The sequence below is a fragment of the Phasianus colchicus genome, chromosome 10 (assembly GCF_987193195.1).
Source record: "Phasianus colchicus chromosome 10, bPhaCol1.hap1.1, whole genome shotgun sequence".
Lineage (NCBI taxonomy): Eukaryota > Metazoa > Chordata > Aves > Galliformes > Phasianidae > Phasianus > Phasianus colchicus.
This window is the reverse complement of record NC_143445.1, coordinates 24,982,734-25,008,520: the sequence shown is the minus strand read 5'-3', so window position 1 is coordinate 25,008,520 and position 25,787 is coordinate 24,982,734. Positions and strand designations below refer to the sequence as shown.

At 50.7% G+C, this 25,787-nt stretch overlaps 2 protein-coding genes across 3 annotated transcripts in view; both read right to left on the bottom strand.

The window, feature by feature from the left end:
- Positions 1–55: 55 nt before the first annotated feature.
- LOC149916687 (rho GTPase-activating protein 32-like) lies at positions 56–15,234 on the bottom strand. Its single transcript, XM_090147768.1, has 21 exons — positions 14,993–15,234; positions 14,382–14,468; positions 13,644–13,721; positions 12,837–12,959; positions 12,644–12,721; positions 11,912–11,993; positions 11,065–11,208; positions 10,402–10,504; positions 9,713–9,845; positions 9,113–9,195; positions 8,655–8,762; positions 8,153–8,298; positions 7,451–7,652; positions 6,515–6,660; positions 5,115–6,324; positions 3,446–3,940; positions 3,139–3,336; positions 2,946–3,038; positions 2,111–2,408; positions 1,174–1,319; positions 56–983 (listed from the first exon to the last, which is right to left on the bottom strand). Exons 1-15 carry the CDS (start codon positions 15,068–15,070, stop codon positions 5,897–5,899), a joined length of 2,019 nt encoding a protein of 672 aa, XP_090003894.1. The 5' UTR covers positions 15,071–15,234; the 3' UTR covers positions 56–983; positions 1,174–1,319; positions 2,111–2,408; positions 2,946–3,038; positions 3,139–3,336; positions 3,446–3,940; positions 5,115–5,896.
- Positions 15,235–15,755: 521 nt separating this feature from the next.
- Positions 15,756–25,787, bottom strand: part of LOC149916686 (rho GTPase-activating protein 32-like) — a 33,678-nt gene continuing 23,646 nt past the window's right edge. The window contains exons 25-34 of one of the 2 annotated variants that reach the window (XR_016469862.1): positions 25,362–25,494; positions 24,762–24,844; positions 24,304–24,411; positions 23,802–23,947; positions 23,100–23,301; positions 22,162–22,307; positions 19,132–21,971; positions 18,450–18,850; positions 17,684–17,852; positions 15,756–17,072 (exon numbers count right to left, since the gene is read on the bottom strand). Coding sequence is in view for 1 of the 2 variants with exons in the window: in XM_090147767.1 (XP_090003893.1) it covers positions 21,544–21,971; positions 22,162–22,307; positions 23,100–23,301; positions 23,802–23,947; positions 24,304–24,411; positions 24,762–24,844; positions 25,362–25,494 (1,246 nt within the window). In the remaining variant the exon portion in view is untranslated. The other variant, XM_090147767.1, reaches the window with a different exon arrangement.

The following is a 25,787-nucleotide window of genomic DNA, read 5'->3' as shown; positions in this document are numbered from 1 at the left end:
ACCGCGGGGGCGGGGCGGCGCCGCCGCTGTCCAATCAGAGGCAGGGGGCGGGGCAAGGGAGATGCTGCTCAAGGTGAGCTCCTCCTGCCGCAGCGTGATGACGACAGGTCTGCACGGCCAGCTCGTAGGTCGGGAGCCAGGAATGGACACGGCCGGAGGAGAGAGGCGTTAGGGAGCAGCCGAGGCTTCGAAATGCATCAAAAAGCCCTGAAAAGCATCACAAAGCCACAGCCAGGAAGCTCGGGATTATCATGAGCAGCATCCAGGATGCTAAACATCATTTGCTACCATACCAGATGGTAGCTGAGCTCTCGCTGCAGACATCCCAAAGCCGGACAGAACGGGAACAAACCCAGAGCTCTGCTGCGCGCACCCCACAGCCATCGCGTTGCAAGCTGGAGTGCCTTGCTCTTCGTTGCATTCGTCCCAGTCTCTGTGAATGAAGACTCGGAAGGCAGTCAAGGCGTTGATTGAGCACGAGCGTGCTTTTATTATTATGTAAAAGACAGGAGGGCGTGAGAGGTCCAGGGTAAAGATGGGACTCATCCTCTCTTGTCACGGAGAGAGTGGCTCAGAGCTCTCAGTGCTGCTGCCCGGTGCCTGGGGCTGGAGGCCTGATTCTAAGTCCCCCTCCAAGAGGCTCGGCTTCTCCTCAGCGACGCTGACCTGCTCCTGCGTGGAGGTGCTGCTGTCGGGGCACTCGGACTGTGCTTGGGCTGGGCTGCACTGCAAAGGCACTGGGTCACAGTCCAGGCTGGTGACTGTGGTGTCCAGCAGGCTCAGGTCAGCATCTTCAGCACAGCCGGGAGAAATGAGGGCGTGAACTTGGATGAGCTCCTTCTCTCCATCGCTGTTGTTATGTGGAAGGCTGTCATCTGAACCACAGTGACTCGTGCTTCCTAAGAGCCCTCCATCGATGGAAGCACACAGCGCACCATCGCTACTTGCCCCGGCTCTTCTGGGTAGACAAGGGCTCGATTCACCTAGGAAGGATACACAGGGGTTAGTGTCAAACTTTCACAAGCTGAATTATGAAAGTGGCTCTTGATCAGGGGTGATCTGAAGATGCTAGGTATAGGTTGGAACGCTAGAAGGAGATACAAGTCCACTTGTATTGCATGAATTCTATGTCGCTGAAAAGCAAGGCTTTGAAAGCTGGATTCGCACCCCTACCTGCCAGCACCACGACTTCTGTCTCTGAGGGCTCCCTGGGACTGCGCTGCAGTCGGCGTTTGGCCACAGAGGATGGTTTCCGCAGGCTGAAGCAGGAACGCCAACTGCCAGCTGGTGATTCCTTCGTCTTGCTGGGTGGACGTTGTCTGGAGAGAGAAAACAGTGACTGGTGTGAGTCGTGCGTGGTGCGGGGTGAGGGAAGAGCTGCACTGAGCTCTTGCCAACAGTTGCTTGTTCCTGGCACCGCCTGGTTTCTGCTGAAGCACAGCTTAGAAACTCGCTCTCTTTCAAGCAGTTGAGGATGGTTCCACTCCTATAGCTCAGCCCTGAAGTCTTGCTGGCTAAATTCCCCTAAACTGTGTCAAGCAAGACGCAGAGCACGTGAGCAAAGGCTCCGCGGCTGTACAGGACAGCATCTAAGGGATGGCTCTTCTGGAGCCAGCAGGCGTAACTGCTTTCTGAGGAACCGTGCAGCCATAAAGGAAATTCAAAAGCACCTCTGACTCTGACATCAACACCTCGTCGGCCCCATCTCACCGCCAAGTTTAGTTTCTAGTGCCAGCAGGTCTGACCAACAGCTCTGCTTAGAGGAGAACCGGAACTGGTTTCAGGCATGTGGCCCCGACAGCTGGAAAACCCCAACGTTTCAAGGTAGAGCCAGCTCAGGCCAGGGTGGACGTCAGCATGGCTTTATACATCTCGTGACTGCGTGCCCAGCAAGGAAGGAATGGCAGCCTCGTGTGGCTAAACCGGATATGTTAGTTGAATCTCAGAGTCCAAAGGGAGCAGAGATTCACTGCAACAATTCACTTCAGGCACCGTTACTTTAATTTAGCTTCCACATGTTTTGGCGCAAGAAATAATGGGGGAAAAAAAAAAAACAACACAACCCACCCAAACAATAATGACGGTTGCTGGAAAACAAAGTCCTCTTTACCTTTCAGATGGAAAGTTGATGATTGTGTGGAATTTCCCCTGTACAGCTGTGGGGCCTTCTTCCACTTCTATGTCCCTGCTCTGTGTCACAGCGGAAGAGCTGCTGTGGCCTCGCCTATGAGCCTGTGCCAGACCTTGCCATCCTGGCTGATCTGAGCATGCCAGAGGGGATCAGATCACAAAGTGTCCATTTCAATTGCAGCTTCATGTAGGAAAGAAAACCAGCTAACAGGCGTGAATGAATTAATTCATAAGCTGCACAACGAGGCTGTTCTTCATAAAAAGACCCACATGGATTCCTAATCCAAAAAGAGAACAACAAGAGTTAATACCGATGGAAGAGGTTCCTGGTCCGAAGCCTCATCCTCTTACCCAACTTTCCTTGCCTTGTACTCTTCCCCAACTCCTGGATGATGCCCACAGGCTTGAAGTCAGACCTCAAATTCATAGGACTCCTTTCACAGGACTCAGTCAAAGAGGATGTCACACTTGTTCCACACACTCAAACTGACTGAGCAGTGGTATCACAGTCACTTAAAACACACAGAAGCATCCAATCCCAAGCATGCACATTCCCTCTTGTGTTACTGGTGCCCACAGCTCACCTTCACACCTCTGGGGATTTCTGGTGTTTTACACTGATGCAGCCTCACTATAGCTCCATGGGTGTCACACAAGGCCTGCAGGACCTCTTTCTCCACAAACCCCATCTGCAGGCACTGGTTCGTAAGGCTCACCACCCACCCTCCTGAGCAAAAGCAAGCACTAAGAATGAGAGCAAAGTGCACTGGATTTGACCTGGCCTGGTCCCCAAGCCTCAGTCCTGCCAGACATACCCCGGTGCGTAGACTCATCACCAAAATCTGACTGGACATTGTCATTCTGCAAACGCCCCATCCCAGCAGCAAGGGATCAAAGCATTGGGACAGCTGAAACAAAAATGTCATGAAAGTTTCCTATTAGCACTGATCAAGAACACATCTACCCCTGAGCAACAGGATGGGAGACAAACAGCAGAAGACAACCAACCTGCAGAACCCGCTCCGTTGGGGTTGGTCCAGATGTTTGTATGCTCCCTTCCATGGCCCAGGCCAAGCTTGCTGAGCTGCTCCTCCTTTGTGCAGGGGGAGAGCGGCGCAGATGCTACGTGGTGGCTATGCACAGCATGCCGTTGACTTGATTCTCCTCTCTCCATCTTCCATTAGCAAGCAGCATTTCAAATCTCTCCTTGAGAAAAATCACCTAGGTAAAAAAGAACTGGCAATCTTGCTTTTAAAGTTTCCTTATTTATACAACTTGATGCTTTAAAGCACAAGCTCACCTAGCAATCACCTACCTTAGACAAGCCCAACCTGCAAGGAAAAGTTATTCTTCTGTGTCTGCAGACTTTGCACACATTTCCAGGTGCAGTAGTCAGCCCAGTTCTCAGCACAGCTTTACCAACCACAGAAACCCAGTTTACGCCCGCCGTGCTTTTCTGTCATCTGAAACGCTGCATTGCTGCAAGAAGCAATGAATAAAATCACAGAATCACGAAACTGGGGTTGCAAGGGAGCTCCAGAGATCACTGAGCCCAAGCCCCCTGCAAAACGGGCTCCCTAGAGTAGGCAGCACAGGAAGGGCGCCCAGGAGGGCCTGGAATATCTCCAGAGAAGGAGAATCCACAGCCTCCCTGGGCAGCCCGTTCCAGCGCTCCGTCATCCTCGCCATGAAGAAGTTCCTTTGCATTTTGGTGCAGAACTTCCTGTGCTCCAGTTTATGGCCATTTCCCCTTCTTCTGTCACCACAGATCGCTGAAAAGATTGCAGCCGTGTCCTTTTGACTCCCACATCTAAGATATTTATAAGCGTTGTTGGAAATAGCCAAATAGTTTTCCAGGACGGTTCTCTGATCTTTGTATCTATCTTTATTCCCAATTGCAATGGCGGGCCTCCTGCAAGCAGGAGAGCGCAGAGAAAACAGTGTTACATCTTTTATCCCCTACTGCCCGACCCTTATCTCTTTCTCCCCGGCTCCTCACTGGCTGAGTACTGCAGGCTCACACTCTTTCGCAACGCTTCACTAATCGTACCAATACCAAGTAAACACAAATCCTTACCACCCAACCACAAATATCTTAATTGGTCGACTGCCTTCTAACAACTGCTTTCTTAACAAACATCTGGTCGTAACTTTTGGATGTCTGCTTTGCAACATAGACATAACCTCTTAACTGCTTCATTACCCCCCAGCATTTGTGCCCTTTGCACTGGGTCATTGTTCAGGTCTTCCGTCTGTCCTTGCTTAGAGATAAGCTTGGAAGGAGGACAGAGGGCAGTATCTTGGAGCCTGCCTACGGCATCCTAACGTTCCCACAGAGTGGGACAGTTCTGCTTTGTGTAAAGGCCCCGACTCCTTGAGAGTTTGTTCAATGGACTTCACTTCTGCTGGCCTAATGAACAACCTTACAGTACGTTTCCCAGGTCAGAATACTATACCCACATTGTTTAGAACATTTAAAGTCTGTTGCAGCTTTGGGAGAAAGAACTGGTCACGTAATTCAGTAACTATGTCTCTAAAATATGTTACCTATATGCATATGGTAATCTTCCTGTCCACGTCAGCTATTTCTAAGGATATGTAACAGCTTCATTCTTTAGATCAATTGCCCTTTTTCAATGTTCAGTGCAGAAACAACACTTTCACTTTCCACAGAATACGGTATTCTTACTTTGCACATCAGCTATTTCTAAGGACGTGCTACAGCTCACTTCTTTAGATCAACTGCTCCTTTCAATATCCAATGCAGAAACACCACTTTCACTTTCCACAGCATTTACCAGAACCACAGAACGGCAGGGGGGCTGAAAAGGACCACAACGATCATCCAGCTCCCCAGAACCCCCACACCCCCTCGCAGCCGCCTACAGCCTCAGATCTCGCTAGATCCCCCCCGTCGCCTCCCCGCAGCTTCCTGGAGCCCCGCACGGCCCCTCTCCCCGTCCCGGGACCGTTCTCCCGCACACCTCCGGCACAGCTGTCCTCAGCACTCGCTCCCGTCGCGCCGCGGCTTCCCTCTCGGTGCTGCCCGGACATCTCCGGCTGCCTCCGCGCTCTCCTGCGGGGCGGCCCAGGCGGCAGGAGCGGCGCTCTGCGAGGAGAGCCGCGCCCCCGGCAGCCGGCTCCCAGCGCTCGCTCCCGCGCACGGCGGCTCGGCCAACGGCAGCCGGCGGAGCTACCGCGGACCAAGGAGACCGCGGGGGCGGGGCGGCGCCGCCGCTGCCCAATCAGAGGCAGGGGGCGGGGCAAGGGAGATGCTGCTCAAGGTGAGCTCCTCCTGCCGCAGCGTGATGACGACAGGTCTGCACGGCCAGCTCGTAGGTCGGGAGCCAGGAATGGACACGGCCGGAGGAGAGAGGCGTTAGGGAGCAGCCGAGGCTTCGAAATGCATCAAAAAGCCCTGAAAAGCATCACAAAGCCACAGCCAGGAAGCTCGGGATTATCATGAGCAGCATCCAGGATGCTAAACATCATTTGCTACCATACCAGATGGTAGCTGAGCTCTCGCTGCAGACATCCCAAAGCCGGACAGAACGGGAACAAACCCAGAGCTCTGCTGCGCGCACCCCACAGCCATCGCGTTGCAAGCTGGAGTGCCTTGCTCTTCGTTGCATTCGTCCCAGTCTCTGTGAATGAAGACTCGGAAGGCAGTCAAGGCGTTGATTGAGCACGAGCGTGCTTTTATTATTATGTAAAAGACAGGAGGGCGTGAGAGGTCCAGGGTAAAGATGGGACTCATCCTCTCTTGTCACGGAGAGAGTGGCTCAGAGCTCTCAGTGCTGCTGCCCGGTGCCTGGGGCTGGAGGCCTGATTCTAAGTCCCCCTCCAAGAGGCTCGGCTTCTCCTCAGCGACGCTGACCTGCTCCTGCGTGGAGGTGCTGCTGTCGGGGCACTCGGACTGTGCTTGGGCTGGGCTGCACTGCAAAGGCACTGGGTCACAGTCCAGGCTGGTGACTGTGGTGTCCAGCAGGCTCAGGTCAGCATCTTCAGCACAGCCGGGAGAAATGAGGGCGTGAACTTGGATGAGCTCCTTCTCTCCATCGCTGTTGTTATGTGGAAGGCTGTCATCTGAACCACAGTGACTCGTGCTTCCTAAGAGCCCTCCATCGATGGAAGCACACAGCGCACCATCGCTACTTGCCCCGGCTCTTCTGGGTAGACAAGGGCTCGATTCACCTAGGAAGGATACACAGGGGTTAGTGTCAAACTTTCACAAGCTGAATTATGAAAGTGGCTCTTGATCAGGGGTGATCTGAAGATGCTAGGTATAGGTTGGAACGCTAGAAGGAGATACAAGTCCACTTGTATTGCATGAATTCTATGTCGCTGAAAAGCAAGGCTTTGAAAGCTGGATTCGCACCCTTACCTGCCAGCACCACGACTTCTGTCTCTGAGGGCTCCCTGGGACTGCGCTGCAGTCGGCGTTTGGCCACAGAGGATGGTTTCCGCAGGCTGAAGCAGGAACGCCAACTGCCAGCTGGTGATTCCTTCGTCTTGCTGGGTGGACGTTGTCTGGAGAGAGAAAACAGTGACTGGTGTGAGTCGTGCGTGGTGCGGGGTGAGGGAAGAGCTGCACTGAGCTCTTGCCAACAGTTGCTTGTTCCTGGCACCGCCTGGTTTCTGCTGAAGCACAGCTTAGAAACTCGCTCTCTTTCAAGCAGTTGAGGATGGTTCCACTCCTATAGCTCAGCCCTGAAGTCTTGCTGGCTAAATTCCCCTAAACTGTGTCAAGCAAGACGCAGAGCACGTGAGCAAAGGCTCCGCGGCTGTACAGGACAGCATCTAAGGGATGGCTCTTCTGGAGCCAGCAGGCGTAACTGCTTTCTGAGGAACCGTGCAGCCATAAAGGAAATTCAAAAGCACCTCTGACTCTGACATCAACACCTCGTCGGCCCCATCTCACCGCCAAGTTTAGTTTCTAGTGCCAGCAGGTCTGACCAACAGCTCTGCTTAGAGGAGAACCGGAACTGGTTTCAGGCATGTGGCCCCGACAGCTGGAAAACCCCAACGTTTCAAGGTAGAGCCAGCTCAGGCCAGGGTAGACGTCAGCATGGCTTTATACATCTCGTGACTGCGTGCCCAGCAAGGAAGGAATGGCAGCCTCGTGTGGCTAAACCGGATATGTTAGTTGAATCTCAGAGTCCAAAGGGAGCAGAGATTCACTGCAACAATTCACTTCAGGCACCGTTACTTTAATTTAGCTTCCACATGTTTTGGCGCAAGAAATAATGGGGGAAAAAAAAAAACAACACAACCCACCCAAACAATGATGACGGTTGCTGGAAAACAAAGTCCTCTTTACCTTTCAGATGGAAAGTTGATGATTGTGTGGAATTTCCCCTGTACAGCTGTGGGGCCTTCTTCCACTTCTATGTCCCTGCTCTGTGTCACAACGGAAGAGCTGCTGTGGCCTCGCCTATGAGCCTGTGCCTCTTCCAGGGTGAGCAGCTTTGTGGCAGGAGAAGACACCCACGCAGAGTTGGGCCCTGAGAGAGAACCGTGCCCTGTAAGGGAAAGCCACAGGTAAGAGCGAGGATCACAAAGCAGCACCACAGCCATCACAGTTCTGGGGGAGATGCTATAGTTTTCTCAGACCTGCTTATCCGAGCCACTAGAAGAAGAGGAGGTCAGAATAAGCATGTGGTCAGATGTATGTTTAAGGCAGAGGACAGAGTCATAATTAATAAGAGCAGCTCACTGTATCGAAATGGGCAAAGAAAAACCCTAGAAAGCGGGGGCAGGGAACTCAGAAAGCTTCACTGCCACACTTTCATCAAGCTTCGCCTGCATGCAAAACATCATAACGACAGTGACGGTTTTTTTCTCATTGTAAAGTTTGGACTTGGACATTCTCAGCATCCAGCAACAGGATGCCAGATTCTAATCTAAGCCCAGAAGTCTGCTGTCCCCTCGATAGAAAAAGTGTATTTCAAAGATCTTGGAGAAGGCCTGGATTTGATCAAGGTGTCTGATCAAGATAAAGCTCATGGAGGAAGACACTCACCTGCTCCATCTGCCATGTCTGATCCGGATTTGGAGCAGAAGAGGACATCTGCGTGGTTGATGATGAATTCCACCACAGCCGACTGCGTCTGCAGTTCCATGCAGGCGGCTCTTCTGCTGGCGCAGGCAGACTCGTTCTGCTGTGATCTGTAGAAAAGGCAGATTTTAGCAGTCATTTATCCAAGATCCAAGTTTCCCCAAGTCTGGATTGTTGCAGCCAAAAGCTGTCAAATTGGGCTCCGGAGGCTTCCGCGGTGATGCCGCTGAAGAAATTCTCCTGGCTGATCAAGGACACACCAGTCCCATCTAAACAAGAGGGCAGAAGTTGTCATCTAGAAATTGTGCCTGTGGGGTTGGAGAACAGTCCAGGCTCTTGCTCTGCCGTCAGCCACTTACTGCACATTGTACAGGAGAAGAGCACATTCGATGGAGAAAAAGGTAGACTGCATTTTTTTCCGGAGAACAGATCCAAGCAGTGTGTTGAAACGGAGAAAGAAGTTTACCTTAAGAGGTTTGGAGCCCACACAATCGCTAAGTTCTTAGCGTGCATGTTTGTCACGGAACAGTTCCCGGCTAGACGAGCTAAGTGTCTTATCAGGTACTCCAGTGTCCTGGAAAATAAGAGAGGCAAACGTTCAGCACCAATGAGCACGCGGTGCTGCGGTTCACAGAGCAAGCCTCAATGCATGTTATTGCTACTGTCACTGAAGATGAAGTAGATCCAACTTGACTAAGTGCCACACTGTGGCACCAAGCCCCAGCACAGCACAGCTGCAGCCACCAGCTGCACCAACTGTGCCCCCGTGCCCAGGAACCGACCCAATAAATTAACCCCGTGTAGCCTTAAACTGCTTCAACATACGCAGGCATCATGTTGCCAGCATGAGACAAGCCTGGAATCACACCACTGCCCTCTGAAGTGCAGCATGGCTGAGCTCAACAGAGTGAGGGCAGCACTGACCTGTAGTGAGGAGCGGACAGCTGCTGGATGACGTCCTGCATTCTGACCAGCTGCTCCTCATCTGTAGCGGCACCAACAGCCTCCTGGAATAGTGCAGAAAGGGACTGAGACACAAATCAGGCTAGATACCTGCCACAGGGTCGGGAACTATGGGGACAGCGTGCTGTTGGTCTGCGCCGAGACAGATTTTACGCCTTCCAGGAGGCATCTGGGGAACATAGCGGCACGCAGCTGGTGCCATCAAGGCCAAGGAGTCCAAGCAGCGGGCCGGTTTACAGCCTGATTGCGCAGCTCAGCTCCTCAAGCTTCAAGTGCACTTTGCTATCAATCCCACTCCCATTCTATAAATACTTGGGGAATAAAAAAACAAAACAAAAGAAAAAACAAAAAACATGAATTCTCGCAAGCTTTGTGAATATGGAAATAACCGCCTCCTGGGACCACCGAAAATGGCATCCATATGATGCATGATGTGGCAAAGACATACGAGTAAACCCCATGGGGCTAACAGAAAAAGGGCCTCAGAGCTGGGGCACTGCTGCAGCCATCTCCCAAGAGGCCCAGGGAAGAGGTAAAGGAAAGACGTTGCCTTGTGCTTACCGAGAACTTGTCATACAGCTGGTCGGTCAGCAGAGGGTTCGGGAGCTCCCTGAAGTACATTTTGCAGACGGAGCTCACGCTGTGAGTGTCACGGACAGTTAGCTCAGGAATCTGCTCAGACTCAAATTCTTGGCTGGAGAGAAGGACACAAAAACGGGCGGGGGGGTTGAGAAAGAGGAAAACAAGTCAAAAGCCACACCAAATATAATCAAGCATTGGAAGGGCTTCCCGATTAACAGGAGAAAATGAACACTCAGTCACCAGCACCACACGAGCCATGCTGGATGATATGTTTCCAAAAGGAGACCTTTTCGTTTTGCTAAGGCATTTCCCGTGACTCTGACAACTGGCTGCCTAGCCTACAATCCTAAGCCAGGAGCCCGGAGCAGCAAGGAGGAGTGTGGGCTGCTCCAAAGGGCTCTGCAAACAGGAGGAAAGGGGAATGAGAGCTGGCAGCGGTGACACCGCAGTCCCCCACAGCCTTCCAGTGCTCTGAAGGACAGAAGGAGAACTTCCTGCTCCAGCAAGTCTGCTGAACGCCCTGTGTTCCTATCAAACGGCGACAAGCCTGGCGCACCACTGCTGAGCGCACGCTGCCTGCACAGAGCTGCCCCACAGCGCAGGCCTCTGAGCACCCACAACAGGGCACGCGCCCCTACTGACTGCTGTGTCAGTCGCAGCACTCTTACCGCAGTCTCTGGATGTTGGACGCGACACCAGACAGCCGGTATATCCCCTGCACCACGCCGTGCTGCTCAATGAACTCGGCGCAGCTCTGGAGGACCTGGGGGACTAAAGAACACGTGGCCAGTGGTTACTTGAGCTCCTCATTCAAGTCCTGGTTCAGGCTGTGCTCCTAGTCAAATCTCATCCACTAAGCCCAGCCAGGCTACTGCTTAGTTCTTCCTTACAGAAGAAAGCTGTCCAAGACGAGGAAACTGGACAGACATGTGTTCCTTGCATTCAAGAAGTGTGAGGACCTAGGAATCAGCCTGGAGAAAGTAATTCTGGGGAAGCCGGAGACACTGCAAGTCCCACCACAGCTCCATGGGAATGAAAGGAGGTGGGAAATCTCATGTCCAGGAGAGCAGGGAAACATATGCAGGACACTCTCCTTGGCCAAAAGGCTTCCCTTCTTTTCAGGCTAGCGTGGGATTGGCTTACAGGCTTTGGTTTAAGCAAATACAAACGTGCTTGTCTCTTAAGAGCATTAGCCTCAGTTTATCTTTTAGCCATCAACTTCCATTACACGTTTCTCCACCGGTACCAACCTGCCCCTTTGCTAGATATGACCTCCCTTTCATCTTTAGATGCCCAACAGAGGAAGATCTCAGGAACAGGCTGTCCCTTACCATCGCGACCAGAGTGGAGAAGATGCTCTCCCAGGTCACAGCCAAACACCCTTTCCTTCTCCACCTCCCGCTCTTTCGGTTTCTTTGGGCGGGCCTTCACCAAGGAACGAAGGAAGGTGACGAGCTTGCCGCGTTTCCTTGGCACTGCACAACAGGAAGAAACCAGTTCATTTCAGGTTTGGCTCAGTTGGACAAGGCCGAGCATAACACATTCTACAGAGCACGTCAAAACGGGAAGAACATTAACAAGTACATAGAAAAACGGATTTTCTCCCATCCCTGCAGGAGGAGCCAAAGGCCAGGTTGGATGGGGCCCTGGGCAGTGGGGTCTAGTCTCACATTAGATGGGGAGGTTGGTTGGCAGCCCAGCCTGAGGCAGGGGGGTTGGAACTTGATGATCCTTGAGCTCCCTTCCATCCCAAGCCATACTAGGAGGATTCTATGATTTCCCCAAGTCCACTCATAAACACGGGAGGATCGGGCCAAATCTCTGCGCGTTCCGATGGAGTTTAATGCACTCCTCTTGCTTGGCTTGCTCAACTTGAGGATTAAGGATCCTCTTGAAAAGTCACGTTCTGATCAAGCATATCACTAGCACAACCAGGCCTCTAGCTGTCCACCAGGGACACTGGCTGTTCTCAACCTCGTACTGACTCGCAGAAGAACTGCCTTTGCCCTCCTTCATTCTCATTGCCTACAAAACACCAGCCATATGCCCCATGATATGCCTGAAGGATCATCAGCACAGACTATAACACGGGATGGATAAAGGAGGTATTAAACACAGAACACACCCAAAAAGAGACGCCATTTTGCTTCCCTGCACCATCAAATGTAACATCCGTACCTGGCTTTGGCACTGAACTGAGGAGAGACTCCGGAATTTTTCCATTGATGAGCTCCACGCACTCACTTGGGAAAAATCCAACCTGTAACAAGAAAAAAAAGAGAGGTGCAATACTGAAGGCAGCATTTCTCAGGCCTGAACTGTTCAACCAAAAGCCACCTAACATTTTCCTCGGAACGTGCTTGCCTGACGCTCCGTAAGACTATCCAACAAAAAGTGGCCTGCATAAAAGTAATAATTATTCAACATTTGCAGCCAAAAGACCTACAAAACAAATAATTGCTTCTGTAGAAGATGTAGAAGAAGAAAGTTCTTGCTGACTGAGATGCAGCTGCGATCCCCAGCTCCGAGCTACCCAGCGTTCTGCAGCCAGCAGCAGCAACAAGCACGCGGAGGGTCTGTTACCCTACCTCGGCTGACAGGCAGTAACTTCCTAAAAGACACTAACTTCACGTTCTGCATGGGTGCAAGCAAAATACTCTGAGACACTGAAACACTGTCTTAGCTGCTGCATTTCCAAAGGTGGGGTTCAGTGGCCGTGACCTGATGCATATTGTGAAGGCTCTTGCTTCTAAGTGAATTGAGGAGACAGTTTCCTACAAAGACCATCTCTGACGCCGACACAGGGAAAATGTTTACATCCATGCGCCATCCTGTGCAGGCAGCGCAGCTCTTAGCCGAGATTCCCGACCTGACCGAAGTTGCTCTCTCAAGTCTGAAGCTTGTGCCTACCTGAAAGCCATGCTTGCCTCTCCACCAGGGGGTCAGCTCCTTTGGTGGCATATCAGTAACGCACACGATGTCTCCCACCTGCAAAAGACTGCAACCTCACCAAACATTCTGAAGGTATCTGAGAATATTCCTGATGCGTTCACACCTTATACTCTCCTGTACATGACAACTAGGAACGCCCTTAACTGCTTACCTCAAAGGAGAGTTCATCCGGTGCCTGGGCAACGTATCTCTTAAGAACATGGGCAGCAGCAACAGCTGGAATATTTACAGGAGACTCCTCGTGGATCAGCAGGGGCTTCCCATTGTTCTCAGTCTGAAACAGAGAGCACAGGCCATGGTGAGGAGCTGAGGACAAACGAGGACAATTTCAGAGCAAGGAGCACATCTGCAGAGAAAGATCCTTATCGTGAGTGCTTAACAAGAAACTGCAAGTCTAATAACAGCTGTTTCTCTTCCTGGTGTGCAGCAGTATCGCCAGGCAATGTAAAGATGCGTCTCTCTCTACCCAGACTAAGAGGACAAACACCCCAACCGAGAGGACTCCTGGAGTTTTATAAACTTGCCATGCTTGCAGTACTGTCTCGCCAAAGAGGAGCGTAAGAGTCTGCTTGCTTCCTGTAACCTATTGCTTGGAGACCTCAGCCATGGACTGGACACAGGAGCCGGTCCACTGACCCAATCCTTGGCTCACTACAAGTGCCTGCTTCCCTTAACTTACTGAATATGAGAACTTGGTCTTTGGGTGACAAAATCCAGGCAGGATGGGGAAAATGCTTCTGCATGTTTATAACGCTCGATCTGATTCTGTCGGTACTATAACGTCCACGGCCATCTAGATGCTCGTAGCAAGGACATGAAGCTTTTCAGGCAGCTTTTCAGTGACACCGATAGAGCTGGAAGGATTCTCCCTCTCTTGAAAAGCAGGAGAGCTCATCTGCAGCTCACTCTGCCGGCTCAAGTCAGCAGAACAAAGACCAATCAGAGCTTCATACTCTACCTCCATTTGTGCCAGGTCAGGCCCACAGCTGATCTCGCTGCACGCGATGCCCATCACAGCAGGCACGACAAGCTGGAACTGAAAAGAAACACACTTCTATTTTCTCTGTTCACACACCACGGTATGGAGAGACTTCTTCAGAACTACCCTCAGTTACCCACTGGCATAGGCAAGTGTTCTAGAAACAACCACTTTGCTCAGTCAATTCAAACGAGACAGCCTATTACGCAGCAGTTTACCAAGTCGCAATCCCTCTGCTAGCAGATGGGGACTCCAGCACAAAGCAGCAGATACGCTTGCTCAGAGCACTCCGACAGCACAGTAGCAGGGCAGTGAGAGGAGTCACTGCTGGGGGTGGATCTGCTCCCCAGCGCCCGGCTCCCACCAGTTCACCTCCAGCGCCGGCCGCAGCCTTCCACACGGATTTCCTCTGCTTGCATCTCTGCTGTGCTCCCCACAGCTGTCGTGCGCACACACAGCCGAAGCACGCATGCTCGTGGTCACGTTGTGCAGCCCTGCACAAACTGGGACTAGGACTCCTTGCCTAAGGGATTGGTTTCCTAAAGATTAGCCGGTCACAGCATCACAGACAGCATCCTTCTGAGGGCTGAGCTGGAGGGAAAGTGGAATAACTCTACACGTGACCCGTGTCCTGTCAAGGCTGGATGAGGCTGTGTTACTAAACACGGTGCGACGCGGGCTGCAAAACCACGTGGGGGGACAACGCATGGCACGTACCTGGCAAGAGATCAGAACAAGGTAGACAAGTTCCTTGAAGCCGCAGCCGTTTCTTGTCACTTTGCTCTGTTCTTCCGCGAGCAAAAGCTGCATCAAAGGAGAAGGCAGAGGGCAGGGAGAGGAGAGAGAAAGAGCTGATCAGTGAGCTTGCACAATTTAACAAAGAAGACAAGGGAAAAGCCCTGAGACAAATGCCACCTCTATGCTTTGGAATGTAGCTACTGAGTGAAAATTATGTCTGATGGTCAAAGAGTAAGCAGCATGACACTACCAGCTCCACCAGCCACCAGCTTTCAACACCTCACTGTCCACCCGTCTATCTCACACTGTCTCAGCTTACCTACAAGATGCTGCACAAGACGGTGTGAAAACAAAGGTACTCAGTCGATGCACAAGTGCAACAAGCGAGCTGCTCAGTCAGAGCTCAAGCGCTCCAATGAAGGGACGCAGCAGGCACTGCTCCTCCCCTCATTCTAGCTGCTTATGACATCACTAAGGGCCACCAGGCTGCTCCACCATGACAGACAAGGTGGGGAAGCAAGACCACGTCACAAGACCAGAAGATTCCAACACTCCAACATTCTAGAATCAGAGGGCGGTTGGAATTCTACCTCAGCCAAATCCTGGAGAAGCTGGCACGGGGTCATCATGACCAAAGCGCAGGACCCGGCGCTTCCTCCCAGCAGCATACCTTGCAGTGCAGGGCCTACATAAAATCCACACTAGAGTCCTTTGGTTCATTCAAAAGTGTGTTACAGCACCGATCTATATCGCTGTAAGGAAATCAAGGAAGAGACTGGAGAAACACAGAACTGCTACGAGACTGCTATATACATTTCTTTCCCAAGTGGATTTTTACCTTTTCGCTTCCAGGACGACCTCATTTTCTTCTCCCCTTCTTGTGGGGAAGCTGCCTCCAGTGCCTGAGGTTCAGGAGACAGCATGAAACACGACACTAAGACAAACGCTTGTCGTGGGCGAGGGGTGGCTGTGCTTTGCCAGGCATATGGCGGGGCAGTAAGTGCCACACGGCAGCCCCAAGCCAAGCCCTGCATTCAGTCACTGTGGCCACAGCTGGTGCATCGCTGCCAGAACGTATCCAAGGATACAGGTGGACGCAGGCACTCCTGCTCCTTCTGCAAAGCCATCCTCTGCAGAGCCCATTAGGTGCTGCTCAGTGCTATGCCAACCAGGCTCCCGTTTACTGCAGCCCTGGGATAAACACGCGTGTACTCTTCTGTGCAGCAGTGAGCTCCAGGGATGAAGGCTTACCAGAGGGTAAGCCAACAGAATCTACTGCTGACTCCATCAGCTCCTTCTTCTACCAACCATGGGCAAACACTGTGAGACAGAACATAAAGGAAAAAGCACTTCTGCTCACACGCCTGCAATGGAATTCAAAACAGCTATTGCAAGAAGAGCTCGTAGGGTAAACCTAGCCTCAGAGACACAAACGCACCAGGTTCCAGGAAATAGCATGGCACATTGCTGATGAAACGCTGCTTCGTTGCTCGGAGAGCACGCAGCATGCCGCTTTGACAGGCACAGCAGTGCTGCGACGTCCAAGCTGGGCACCAAAACCTCCCCAGCATCCCTGGCCAACGCTGCCAGGGAAATGCAACACCTGCATCCCTATCTGGCTTACGGCACACACACTGGGGGGCTGCCTTAGTCTCAGGTGGGAGGGATTTTTCTTCAGAGTATCTGGTATGATGCTATGTTTGGGTTCTAGGAGAAAAATCACACTGATAACACCCTGATCTTTATAGTTTCTGACAAGCAAAGTTGCACAGAGCCAAGGCCATTCTCAGCAAAGCTCTCAACAAGGAGCTGGGAGGGAACTGAATTAAGACAGCTAACGTAAACTGGCCAAAGGGCTATTCCATACTATATGCCATCAAGTGGAAGGAGTTTTGAAGGGGATGAGAGTACATCTCACTCTCTTTTATTGCTTGGCGGCTAACTGGACAGTGGTTGGCGGGTGGTGAGCCATTGCTTGTACATCACTTGCAATACATTCATATATATATATTCAGAACTACTTTTATCTCAAAAACATGAGTTTTACTTCTCTTTTTCCACCCAACACTCTCCCCCATCCCACGGGGAACAGAGGAGTGGGCAAAGGACTGCGTGGTGCTGAGCCACCCACCGGCTTCAACCACAACAGGGCCGCGGGGCAATGGGAGCAAGCACAGAAATAAAACACAGAAACTCGCTGTTCCTTGGGCTCGTGGCTGCCACAAAGCTCGTGTTTTAGTGATGCAGAGTACTGTATCTCCAGCTATTGTGTGTCTTGTTAACTACAAGCTCAGCTATGAGCTGACACCACAAGCAAAAGATAAACGTAAACAAAGGCTTATATCCACACGTACCAATCTGGGTGTGAGCAATAAAAGCCCATTGGGCCATGGACAAGGCAGGCAGCACATAGGCAGGAAACAGGAAGGAGTTGAACTCCAGCTCTCCTACACAAAAGAAAGGGAGAGCACCACGGGAGGAGTTACGACACAGCTTCAGAGCTTACAGAGCCCTGAGATTTCCAAAGAACGGTGCCAGGGTAACTCTCACCATTCCCATGCAGGGGTCTTCCCAGACGCTTCAGCTGCTGACTTCCACTTCCTCTGTCATGTGTAGAAAGTCCAGGTGACAAATGCTCATTTTGTCTGGGTAACGCTTCCATGGTCATGACTGAAAAAAAAAAAAAATAGCATGCAACTCCATAAAATGTACCTTTCTGCTCTTTCTGTCAGCACGACATCTAAGATGAGCATTACACGTCCCTGCTACTGATTGAAAATTCATCCAAGCCTATGTTCCACACAGCTTCATCTCAGTGCCAAAAAGAAACACGTAAACAGATGTTCAGAGGATTCTTTGTGCAGATAAAAGTGCGGGGTGCATATGTATTCTCGTCAGTAATAAATATTAGTTTAGAATCCAAAGGTAACTTTTCAAGAAGCAGTACGAAAGAAAGGTCAGTCAAAAGGAAATACGTGATTTTCATCTATTTTCATCTAAAAAATCCTTGCTAAACCTCTTCCCATCAAAAAGAAAGCATGCTGGGCATTCTTAGCAGCAGCTCAGAGAACATCTTGCACCACAAAATGCAGCACATGCTTTTTGCTCACAGGCCCCTCATGTCTCTAATTTGTGTCAGATTCACTCAAAATGACCACGTGGACCAGAACAGCCATTTGGTTCTGCTGAGGTAGGAACCCACTGCTGGGATGTCCCACCGTCCCGTTTCCCCGCTACTTCCAGCCCTGGGGGGAAAAGGAAGAGCAACTGACTTCACCTACCCAGACTTCTGCATGGTCTCACATCACACAGAGAAGCATGGTGGAGAGCTCTGGCAGCTGAAGAAATCAAGGTTGCCTCTAAGATCCTGCTTTAAATCCACATGACTTACTGCCCATAAGATGTGAAAGACAACGTTAAGGTCCATCCAATCCCTGTGGATGTGGCTGCCTGCAAAGACAACAGTTGCCTGCTCTTCAGCAGGGTGATGCTCACCCAGCAAAGCACTCACCAGCACATGTCTTTCATAGAAACATAGAATTAGCAAGCTTGGAAAAGATCTCCAAGATCATCCGGTCCAACCATCCACCTTCCACCAACATTTCCCACTAAGCCACGTCCCTCATGACAACATCTAATGTTTCTTGAACACCTGCAGGGATGGTAACTCTATCACCTGTCTGGGCAGCCCATTCCAGCGTCTGACCACTCCTGTGGAGAAGTTTTTCTTAACATCCAACCTCAATCTCCCCTCATGCAACTTCAGGCCACTCCCTCCAGTCCTATTACCACTTACACAGGAGAGGAGGACAACGCCCACCTCAACATAACCTCTCTTCAGCTAGTTGTAGAGAGTGAGGAGGTCTTCCCTGCGCCTCCTCTTCTCCAGACTAAATGATCCCAGTTCCCTCAGCCGCTCCCCATAAGACTTGTGCTCTAGATGCCCCGCAGCTTCACCGCTCTTCGCTGGACACCTTTCAGGTTTTCATTGTCCTTCCTGTAGTGAGGCACCCAGAACTGAACACAGTACTCAAGGTGAGGACTCACCAGTGCTGAGCCTAGGAGGATGATCGCTTCCCTGCTCCTGCTGGCTCCAGTTCTTTGCATTGCACTTCCAATCTAAACCGTTCCTTCTGCGGTAGCGCTTGCATCCTCACTTAGGGCTGGAGCTCAAGAGGTCAACACAACAGAAAGAACACAACGTGCAACTGGAAGACATGACTCAAAGCTCACAAGAGTCAACTCTCTGACCTTGGGCACAACTCACAAACCATGAGCCAGGCCTTGCCAACTTGGCAGATCTGAGCATGCCAGAGGGGATCAGATCACAAAGTGTCCATTTCAATTGCAGCTTCATGTAGGAAAGAAAACCAGCTAACAGGCGTGAATGAATTCACTCACAAGCTGCACAATGAGTCTGTTCTTCATTAAAAAAACCACATGGATTCCTAATCCAAAAAGAGAATGGCAAGAGTTAATACCGATGGAAGAGGTTCCTGCTCCGAAGCCTCATCCTCTTACCCAACTTTCCTTGCCTCGTACTCTTCCCCAACTCCTGGGCGATGCCCACAGGCTTAAATTCAGACCTCAAATTCATAGGACTACTGTATAATCAATGAAAATTATATAAAGGAATTTTATATAATCAAATAATATTAAGATGTTATAATAATGAAATCAGCAAGAGAGTTAGGCACAGCAAGACAAAGAGAATAAATAGGATGCTTACCCGTGTCGTGGGCTCGCTCAGGAAAGACCAGTGGAGTGGATCTTCCGAAGAGAGAGAGATCCTTCCCCACTGGTAGATTGTATTATATTGTATTATTTTGCATTCCGATATCATAGTTAGTAAAATAAGTTTACCTCCATAGATTGTTGCCGCTGTTTTTTTCCTTTTCCCCCTTCCTTCCCATTTTGTGGGGCCAGGCGGGGGGTGGGGAGGGCAGGGGCCTACTGCCCCCTGTCACGGGCATAAACTGATCTAGTTAATTCCATGACACTCATCAAACCAGATTGTCTCAGTCAAAGGATGGTATGCTATCGCTCTCCACTTGCTCGGGTTGCCCTTGCTGGACCCATCTGTATACCAGGCATCTTCAGGGATAGGATATTTCCTCTCCTGAACGGGACTCTTCTCTGGTGGAGCGACCAGTGTTTCTTTTGGTGCATCACAATGATAGGTCACTGGGCCTAGGATCTTCTGAAGCTCTTCTTTTAAGGATGATGAAGACAGACTGCTCCTTTGGCTGAGGTAAGCGACCCATCATGCCACTGTTTGTGCTTGGGCCACCCCTGTCTTAGGAAGGTGGGTCAGATCTTTCACCCACCCCTGAATCTGCAGAGTGGTCTTCACTATAACTTCAGCCGTCTGGGTTATTGGCTCTACTGCCTGTAATGCTGAATAGGCAGCCAATAACTGTTTTTCAATCATATTATATCTTTCTTTTGCTCCATGCCAGACCTGAAACCAAAAACCAATGGGGGTCCGAACAGAACTCTGGCGTTGCCACAGGCCCCAACCAAAGCCATCTTGAGTAACGTGGACATCCAACTCAGCTGGGAGGGTAGGATCGAATATACCCAATGCCTGGGCTTGTTGTAAAATTAGGTCTCTCATCCCTGCTGAGAATTTGACCAGATCCGGGCCATCAAAGGTATCTTCATAAATCGCTTCCCTTACACCTAATTCACAGATGTAATTTTGAAGGTTTTCCATGGAGGACCACATCCCTGTATGTAAAGGAATATCAGATTTATTGGGCCATACCATACAGCAGGCCGCCATTAACCATTCTATTATAGAATGGTTTTCATCATTGTATTGATTACCTGCATATAATCTCTGTCTAAGAGCAGGATGGACGGTCATTGTGGCCAATTTGGCTATTTCCGGGCCATTCATCAGAACACTTTCTGCCCCAGAATCCCATAGTCCAAGCTGGCACACTTTCTCTAGCTTTCTGCTTGAATCGTTGGACTAAGTCCATCAGTTCTGTTGCTGTGTACGGTCGGGCTGTTACGTGCAAGTGGGTTTGAACGGGGGGCCACTGATCAGGCGGCACCCCTGCCGATCTGTCCTGTACCTTTTTTGTTTTTTGAGTTATAACAGGACGGACTTCTAGTGCATCCGTCAAAATTGGAGATTCAAGATCAGATTTAGATTGTTTATTTTCCTGATCAACACAGTCCGTTGATTCAGGAGCCTGGTCATTGTTTATTGAAATATTACAGACTTGACCTATTGGAAGATGTAGAATTGGGTTTTTTTCCTGTTAATATGCCAAGTTCCTGTTCTGACTTTTCAATATGATCTTTTAAAAGTTCATTTTCGTTCACTAAAGTATTATTCCTTATTTCAGCATTATTTAAAGCATTTAACAGTGGCCATGCCACTGTAGAAGCAGCAAATTGTCTTTCTCTTGTGACTAATGTACCATTGCCTAGTCCCTGAAAGTAATCTGCTAGGCGATATGGGGAAACATTTCCCACAACACGTAGAGGACCCCATTTTTCAATGATAGTTGACAATTCATAATAAGGGGATCCCGCAAATCCTGGCATCTGCCCTGGAATTATTTTATCTAGGGGGGCAGTGTTCTCCCCCTTGAACATTTACAGAAATTCCAAAGAAAGGACATAGTGAAAGTTTTAGTATATTCGGCTTGCCTGCCTGGCTCGCCAAGTGTATAATCAATGAAAATTATATAAAGGAATTTTATATAATCAAATAGTATTAAGATGTTATAATAATGAAATAAGCAAGAGAGTTAGGCACAGCAAGACAAAGAGAATACATAGGATGCTTACCCATGTCGTGGGCTCGCTCAGGAAAGACCAGTGGAGAGAATCCTCCAAAGAGAGAGAGAGATCCTACCCACTGGTAGTCAGCTCTTAAATGGGTCTAGGAGAGGTGCAGCCAGGCTCCACCCCTTCCTGCAGCACAGGTGAATTGCTTTCACCTGTGCTCCCAGGGCTGACTCATTGCTCGCCTCAGGTGATAAATCAGAGGTTCAGGCCGTGACTCAGCAGTTCCCATACAGACTCCTTTCACAGGACTCGAGCACGAGCGTGCTTTTATTATTATGTAAAAGACAGGAGGGCGTGAGAGGTCCAGGGTAAAGATGGGACTCATCCTCTCTTGTCACGGAGAGAGTGGCTCAGAGCTCTCAGTGCTGCTGCCCGGTGCCTGGGGCTGGAGGCCTGATTCTAAGTCCCCCTCCAAGAGGCTCGGCTTCTCCTCAGCGACGCTGACCTGCTCCTGCGTGGAGGTGCTGCTGTCGGGGCACTCGGACTGTGCTTGGGCTGGGCTGCACTGCAAAGGCACTGGGTCACAGTCCAGGCTGGTGACTGTGGTGTCCAGCAGGCTCAGGTCAGCATCTTCAGCACAGCCGGGAGAAATGAGGGCGTGAACTTGGATGAGCTCCTTCTCTCCATCGCTGTTGTTATGTGGAAGGCTGTCATCTGAACCACAGTGACTCGTGCTTCCTAAGAGCCCTCCATCGATGGAAGCACACAGCGCACCATCGCTACTTGCCCCGGCTCTTCTGGGTAGACAAGGGCTCGATTCACCTAGGAAGGATACACAGGGGTTAGTGTCAAACTTTCACAAGCTGAATTATGAAAGTGGCTCTTGATCAGGGGTGATCTGAAGATGCTAGGTATAGGTTGGAACGCTAGAAGGAGATACAAGTCCACTTGTATTGCATGAATTCTATGTCGCTGAAAAGCAAGGCTTTGAAAGCTGGATTCGCACCCCTACCTGCCAGCACCACGACTTCTGTCTCTGAGGGCTCCCTGGGACTGCGCTGCAGTCGGCGTTTGGCCACAGAGGATGGTTTCCGCAGGCTGAAGCAGGAACGCCAACTGCCAGCTGGTGATTCCTTCGTCTTGCTGGGTGGACGTTGTCTGGAGAGAGAAAACAGTGACTGGTGTGAGTCGTGCGTGGTGCGGGGTGAGGGAAGAGCTGCACTGAGCTCTTGCCAACAGCTGCTTGTTCCTGGCACTGCCTGGTTTCCGCTGAAGCACAGCTTAGAAACTCGCTCTCTTTCAAGCAGTTGAGGATGGTTCCACTCCTATAGCTCAGCCCTGAAGTCTTGCTGGCTAAATTCCCCTAAACTGTGTCAAGCAAGACGCAGAGCACGTGAGCAAAGGCTCCGCGGCTGTACAGGACAGCATCTAAGGGATGGCTCTTCTGGAGCCAGCAGGCGTAACTGCTTTCTGAGGAACCGTGCAGCCATAAAGGAAATTCAAAAGCACCTCTGACTCTGACATCAACACCTCGTCGGCCCCATCTCACCGCCAAGTTTAGTTTCTAGTGCCAGCAGGTCTGACCAACAGCTCTGCTTAGAGGAGAACCGGAACTGGTTTCAGGCATGTGGCCCCGACAGCTGGAAAACCCCAACGTTTCAAGGTAGAGCCAGCTCAGGCCAGGGTGGACGTCAGCATGGCTTTATACATCTCGTGACTGCGTGCCCAGCAAGGAAGGAATGGCAGCCTCGTGTGGCTAAACCGGATATGTTAGTTGAATCTCAGAGTCCAAAGGGAGCAGAGATTCACTGCAACAATTCACTTCAGGCACCGTTACTTTGATTTAGCTTCCACATGTTTTGGCGCAAGAAATAATGGGGGAAAAAAAAAAAAACAACACAACCCACCCAAACAATGATGACGGTTGCTGGAAAACAAAGTCCTCTTTACCTTTCAGATGGAAAGTTGATGATTGTGTGGAATTTCCCCTGTACAGCTGTGGGGCCTTCTTCCACTTCTATGTCCCTGCTCTGTGTCACAGCGGAAGAGCTGCTGTGGCCTCGCCTATGAGCCTGTGCCTCTTCCAGGGTGAGCAGCTTTGTGGCAGGAGAAGACACCCACGCAGAGTTGGGCCCTGAGAGAGAACCGTGCCCTGTAAGGGAAAGCCACAGGTAAGAGCGAGGATCACAAAGCAGCACCACAGCCATCACAGTTCTGGGGGAGATGCTATAGTTTTCTCAGACCTGCTTATCCGAGCCACTAGAAGAAGAGGAGGTCAGAATAAGCATGTGGTCAGATGTATGTTTAAGGCAGAGGACAGAGTCATAATTAATAAGAGCAGCTCACTGTATCGAAATGGGCAAAGAAAAACCCTAGAAAGCGGGGGCAGGGAACTCAGAAAGCTTCACTGCCACACTTTCATCAAGCTTCGCCTGCATGCAAAACATCATAACGACAGTGACGGTTTTTTTCTCATTGTAAAGTTTGGACTTGGACATTCTCAGCATCCAGCAACAGGATGCCAGATTCTAATCTAAGCCCAGAAGTCTGCTGTCCCCTCGATAGAAAAAGTGTATTTCAAAGATCTTGGAGAAGGCCTGGATTTGATCAAGGTGTCTGATCAAGATAAAGCTCATGGAGGAAGACACTCACCTGCTCCATCTGCCATGTCTGATCCGGATTTGGAGCAGAAGAGGACATCTGCGTGGTTGATGATGAATTCCACCACAGCCGACTGCGTCTGCAGTTCCATGCAGGCGGCTCTTCCGCTGGCGCAGGCAGACTCGTTCTGCTGTGATCTGTAGAAAAGGCAGATTTTAGCAGTCATTTATCCAAGATCCAAGTTTCCCCAAGTCTGGATTGTTGCAGCCAAAAGCTGTCAAATTGGGCTCCGGAGGCTTCCGCGGTGATGCCGCTGAAGAAATTCTCCTGGCTGATCAAGGACACACCAGTCCCATCTAAACAAGAGGGCAGAAGTTGTCATCTAGAAATTGTGCCTGTGGGGTTGGAGAACAGTCCAGGCTCTTGCTCTGCCGTCAGCCACTTACTGCACATTGTACAGGAGAAGAGCACATTCGATGGAGAAAAAGGTAGACTGCATTTTTTTCCGGAGAACAGATCCAAGCAGTGTGTTGAAACGGAGAAAGAAGTTTACCTTAAGAGGTTTGGAGCCCACACAATCGCTAAGTTCTTAGCGTGCATGTTTGTCACGGAACAGTTCCCGGCTAGACGAGCTAAGTGTCTTATCAGGTACTCCAGTGTCCTGGAAAATAAGAGAGGCAAACGTTCAGCACCAATGAGCACGCGGTGCTGCGGTTCACAGAGCAAGCCTCAATGCATGTTATTGCTACTGTCACTGAAGATGAAGTAGATCCAACTTGACTAAGTGCCACACTGTGGCACCAAGCCCCAGCACAGCACAGCTGCAGCCACCAGCTGCACCAACTGTGCCCCCGTGCCCAGGAACCGACCCAATAAATTAACCCCGTGTAGCCTTAAACTGCTTCAACATACGCAGGCATCATGTTGCCAGCATGAGACAAGCCTGGAATCACACCACTGCCCTCTGAAGTGCAGCATGGCTGAGCTCAACAGAGTGAGGGCAGCACTGACCTGTAGTGAGGAGCGGGCAGCTGCTGGATGACGTCCTGCATTCTGACCAGCTGCTCCTCATCTGTAGCGGCACCAACAGCCTCCTGGAATAGTGCAGAAAGGGACTGAGACACAAATCAGGCTAGATACCTGCCACAGGGTCGGGAACTATGGGGACAGCGTGCTGTTGGTCTGCGCCGAGACAGATTTTACGCCTTCCAGGAGGCATCTGGGGAACATAGCGGCACGCAGCTGGTGCCATCAAGGCCAAGGAGTCCAAGCAGCGGGCCGGTTTACAGCCTGATTGCGCAGCTCAGCTCCTCAAGCTTCAAGTGCACTTTGCTATCAATCCCACTCCCATTCTATAAATACTTGGGGAATAAAAAAACAAAACAAAAGAAAAAACAAAAAACATGAATTCTCGCAAGCTTTGTGAATATGGAAATAACCGCCTCCTGGGACCACCGAAAATGGCATCCATATGATGCATGATGTGGCAAAGACATACGAGTAAACCCCACGGGGCTAACAGAAAAAGGGCCTCAGAGCTGGGGCACTGCTGCAGCCATCTCCCAAGAGGCCCAGGGAAGAGGTAAAGGAAAGACGTTGCCTTGTGCTTACCGAGAACTTGTCATACAGCTGGTCGGTCAGCAGAGGGTTCGGGAGCTCCCTGAAGTACATTTTGCAGACGGAGCTCACGCTGTGAGTGTCACGGACAGTTAGCTCAGGAATCTGCTCAGACTCAAATTCTTGGCTGGAGAGAAGGACACAAAAACGGGCGGGGGGGTTGAGAAAGAGGAAAACAAGTCAAAAGCCACACCAAATATAATCAAGCATTGGAAGGGCTTCCCGATTAACAGGAGAAAATGAACACTCAGTCACCAGCACCACACGAGCCATGCTGGATGATATGTTTCCAAAAGGAGACCTTTTCGTTTTGCTAAGGCATTTCCCGTGACTCTGACAACTGGCTGCCTAGCCTACAATCCTAAGCCAGGAGCCCGGAGCAGCAAGGAGGAGTGTGGGCTGCTCCAAAGGGCTCTGCAA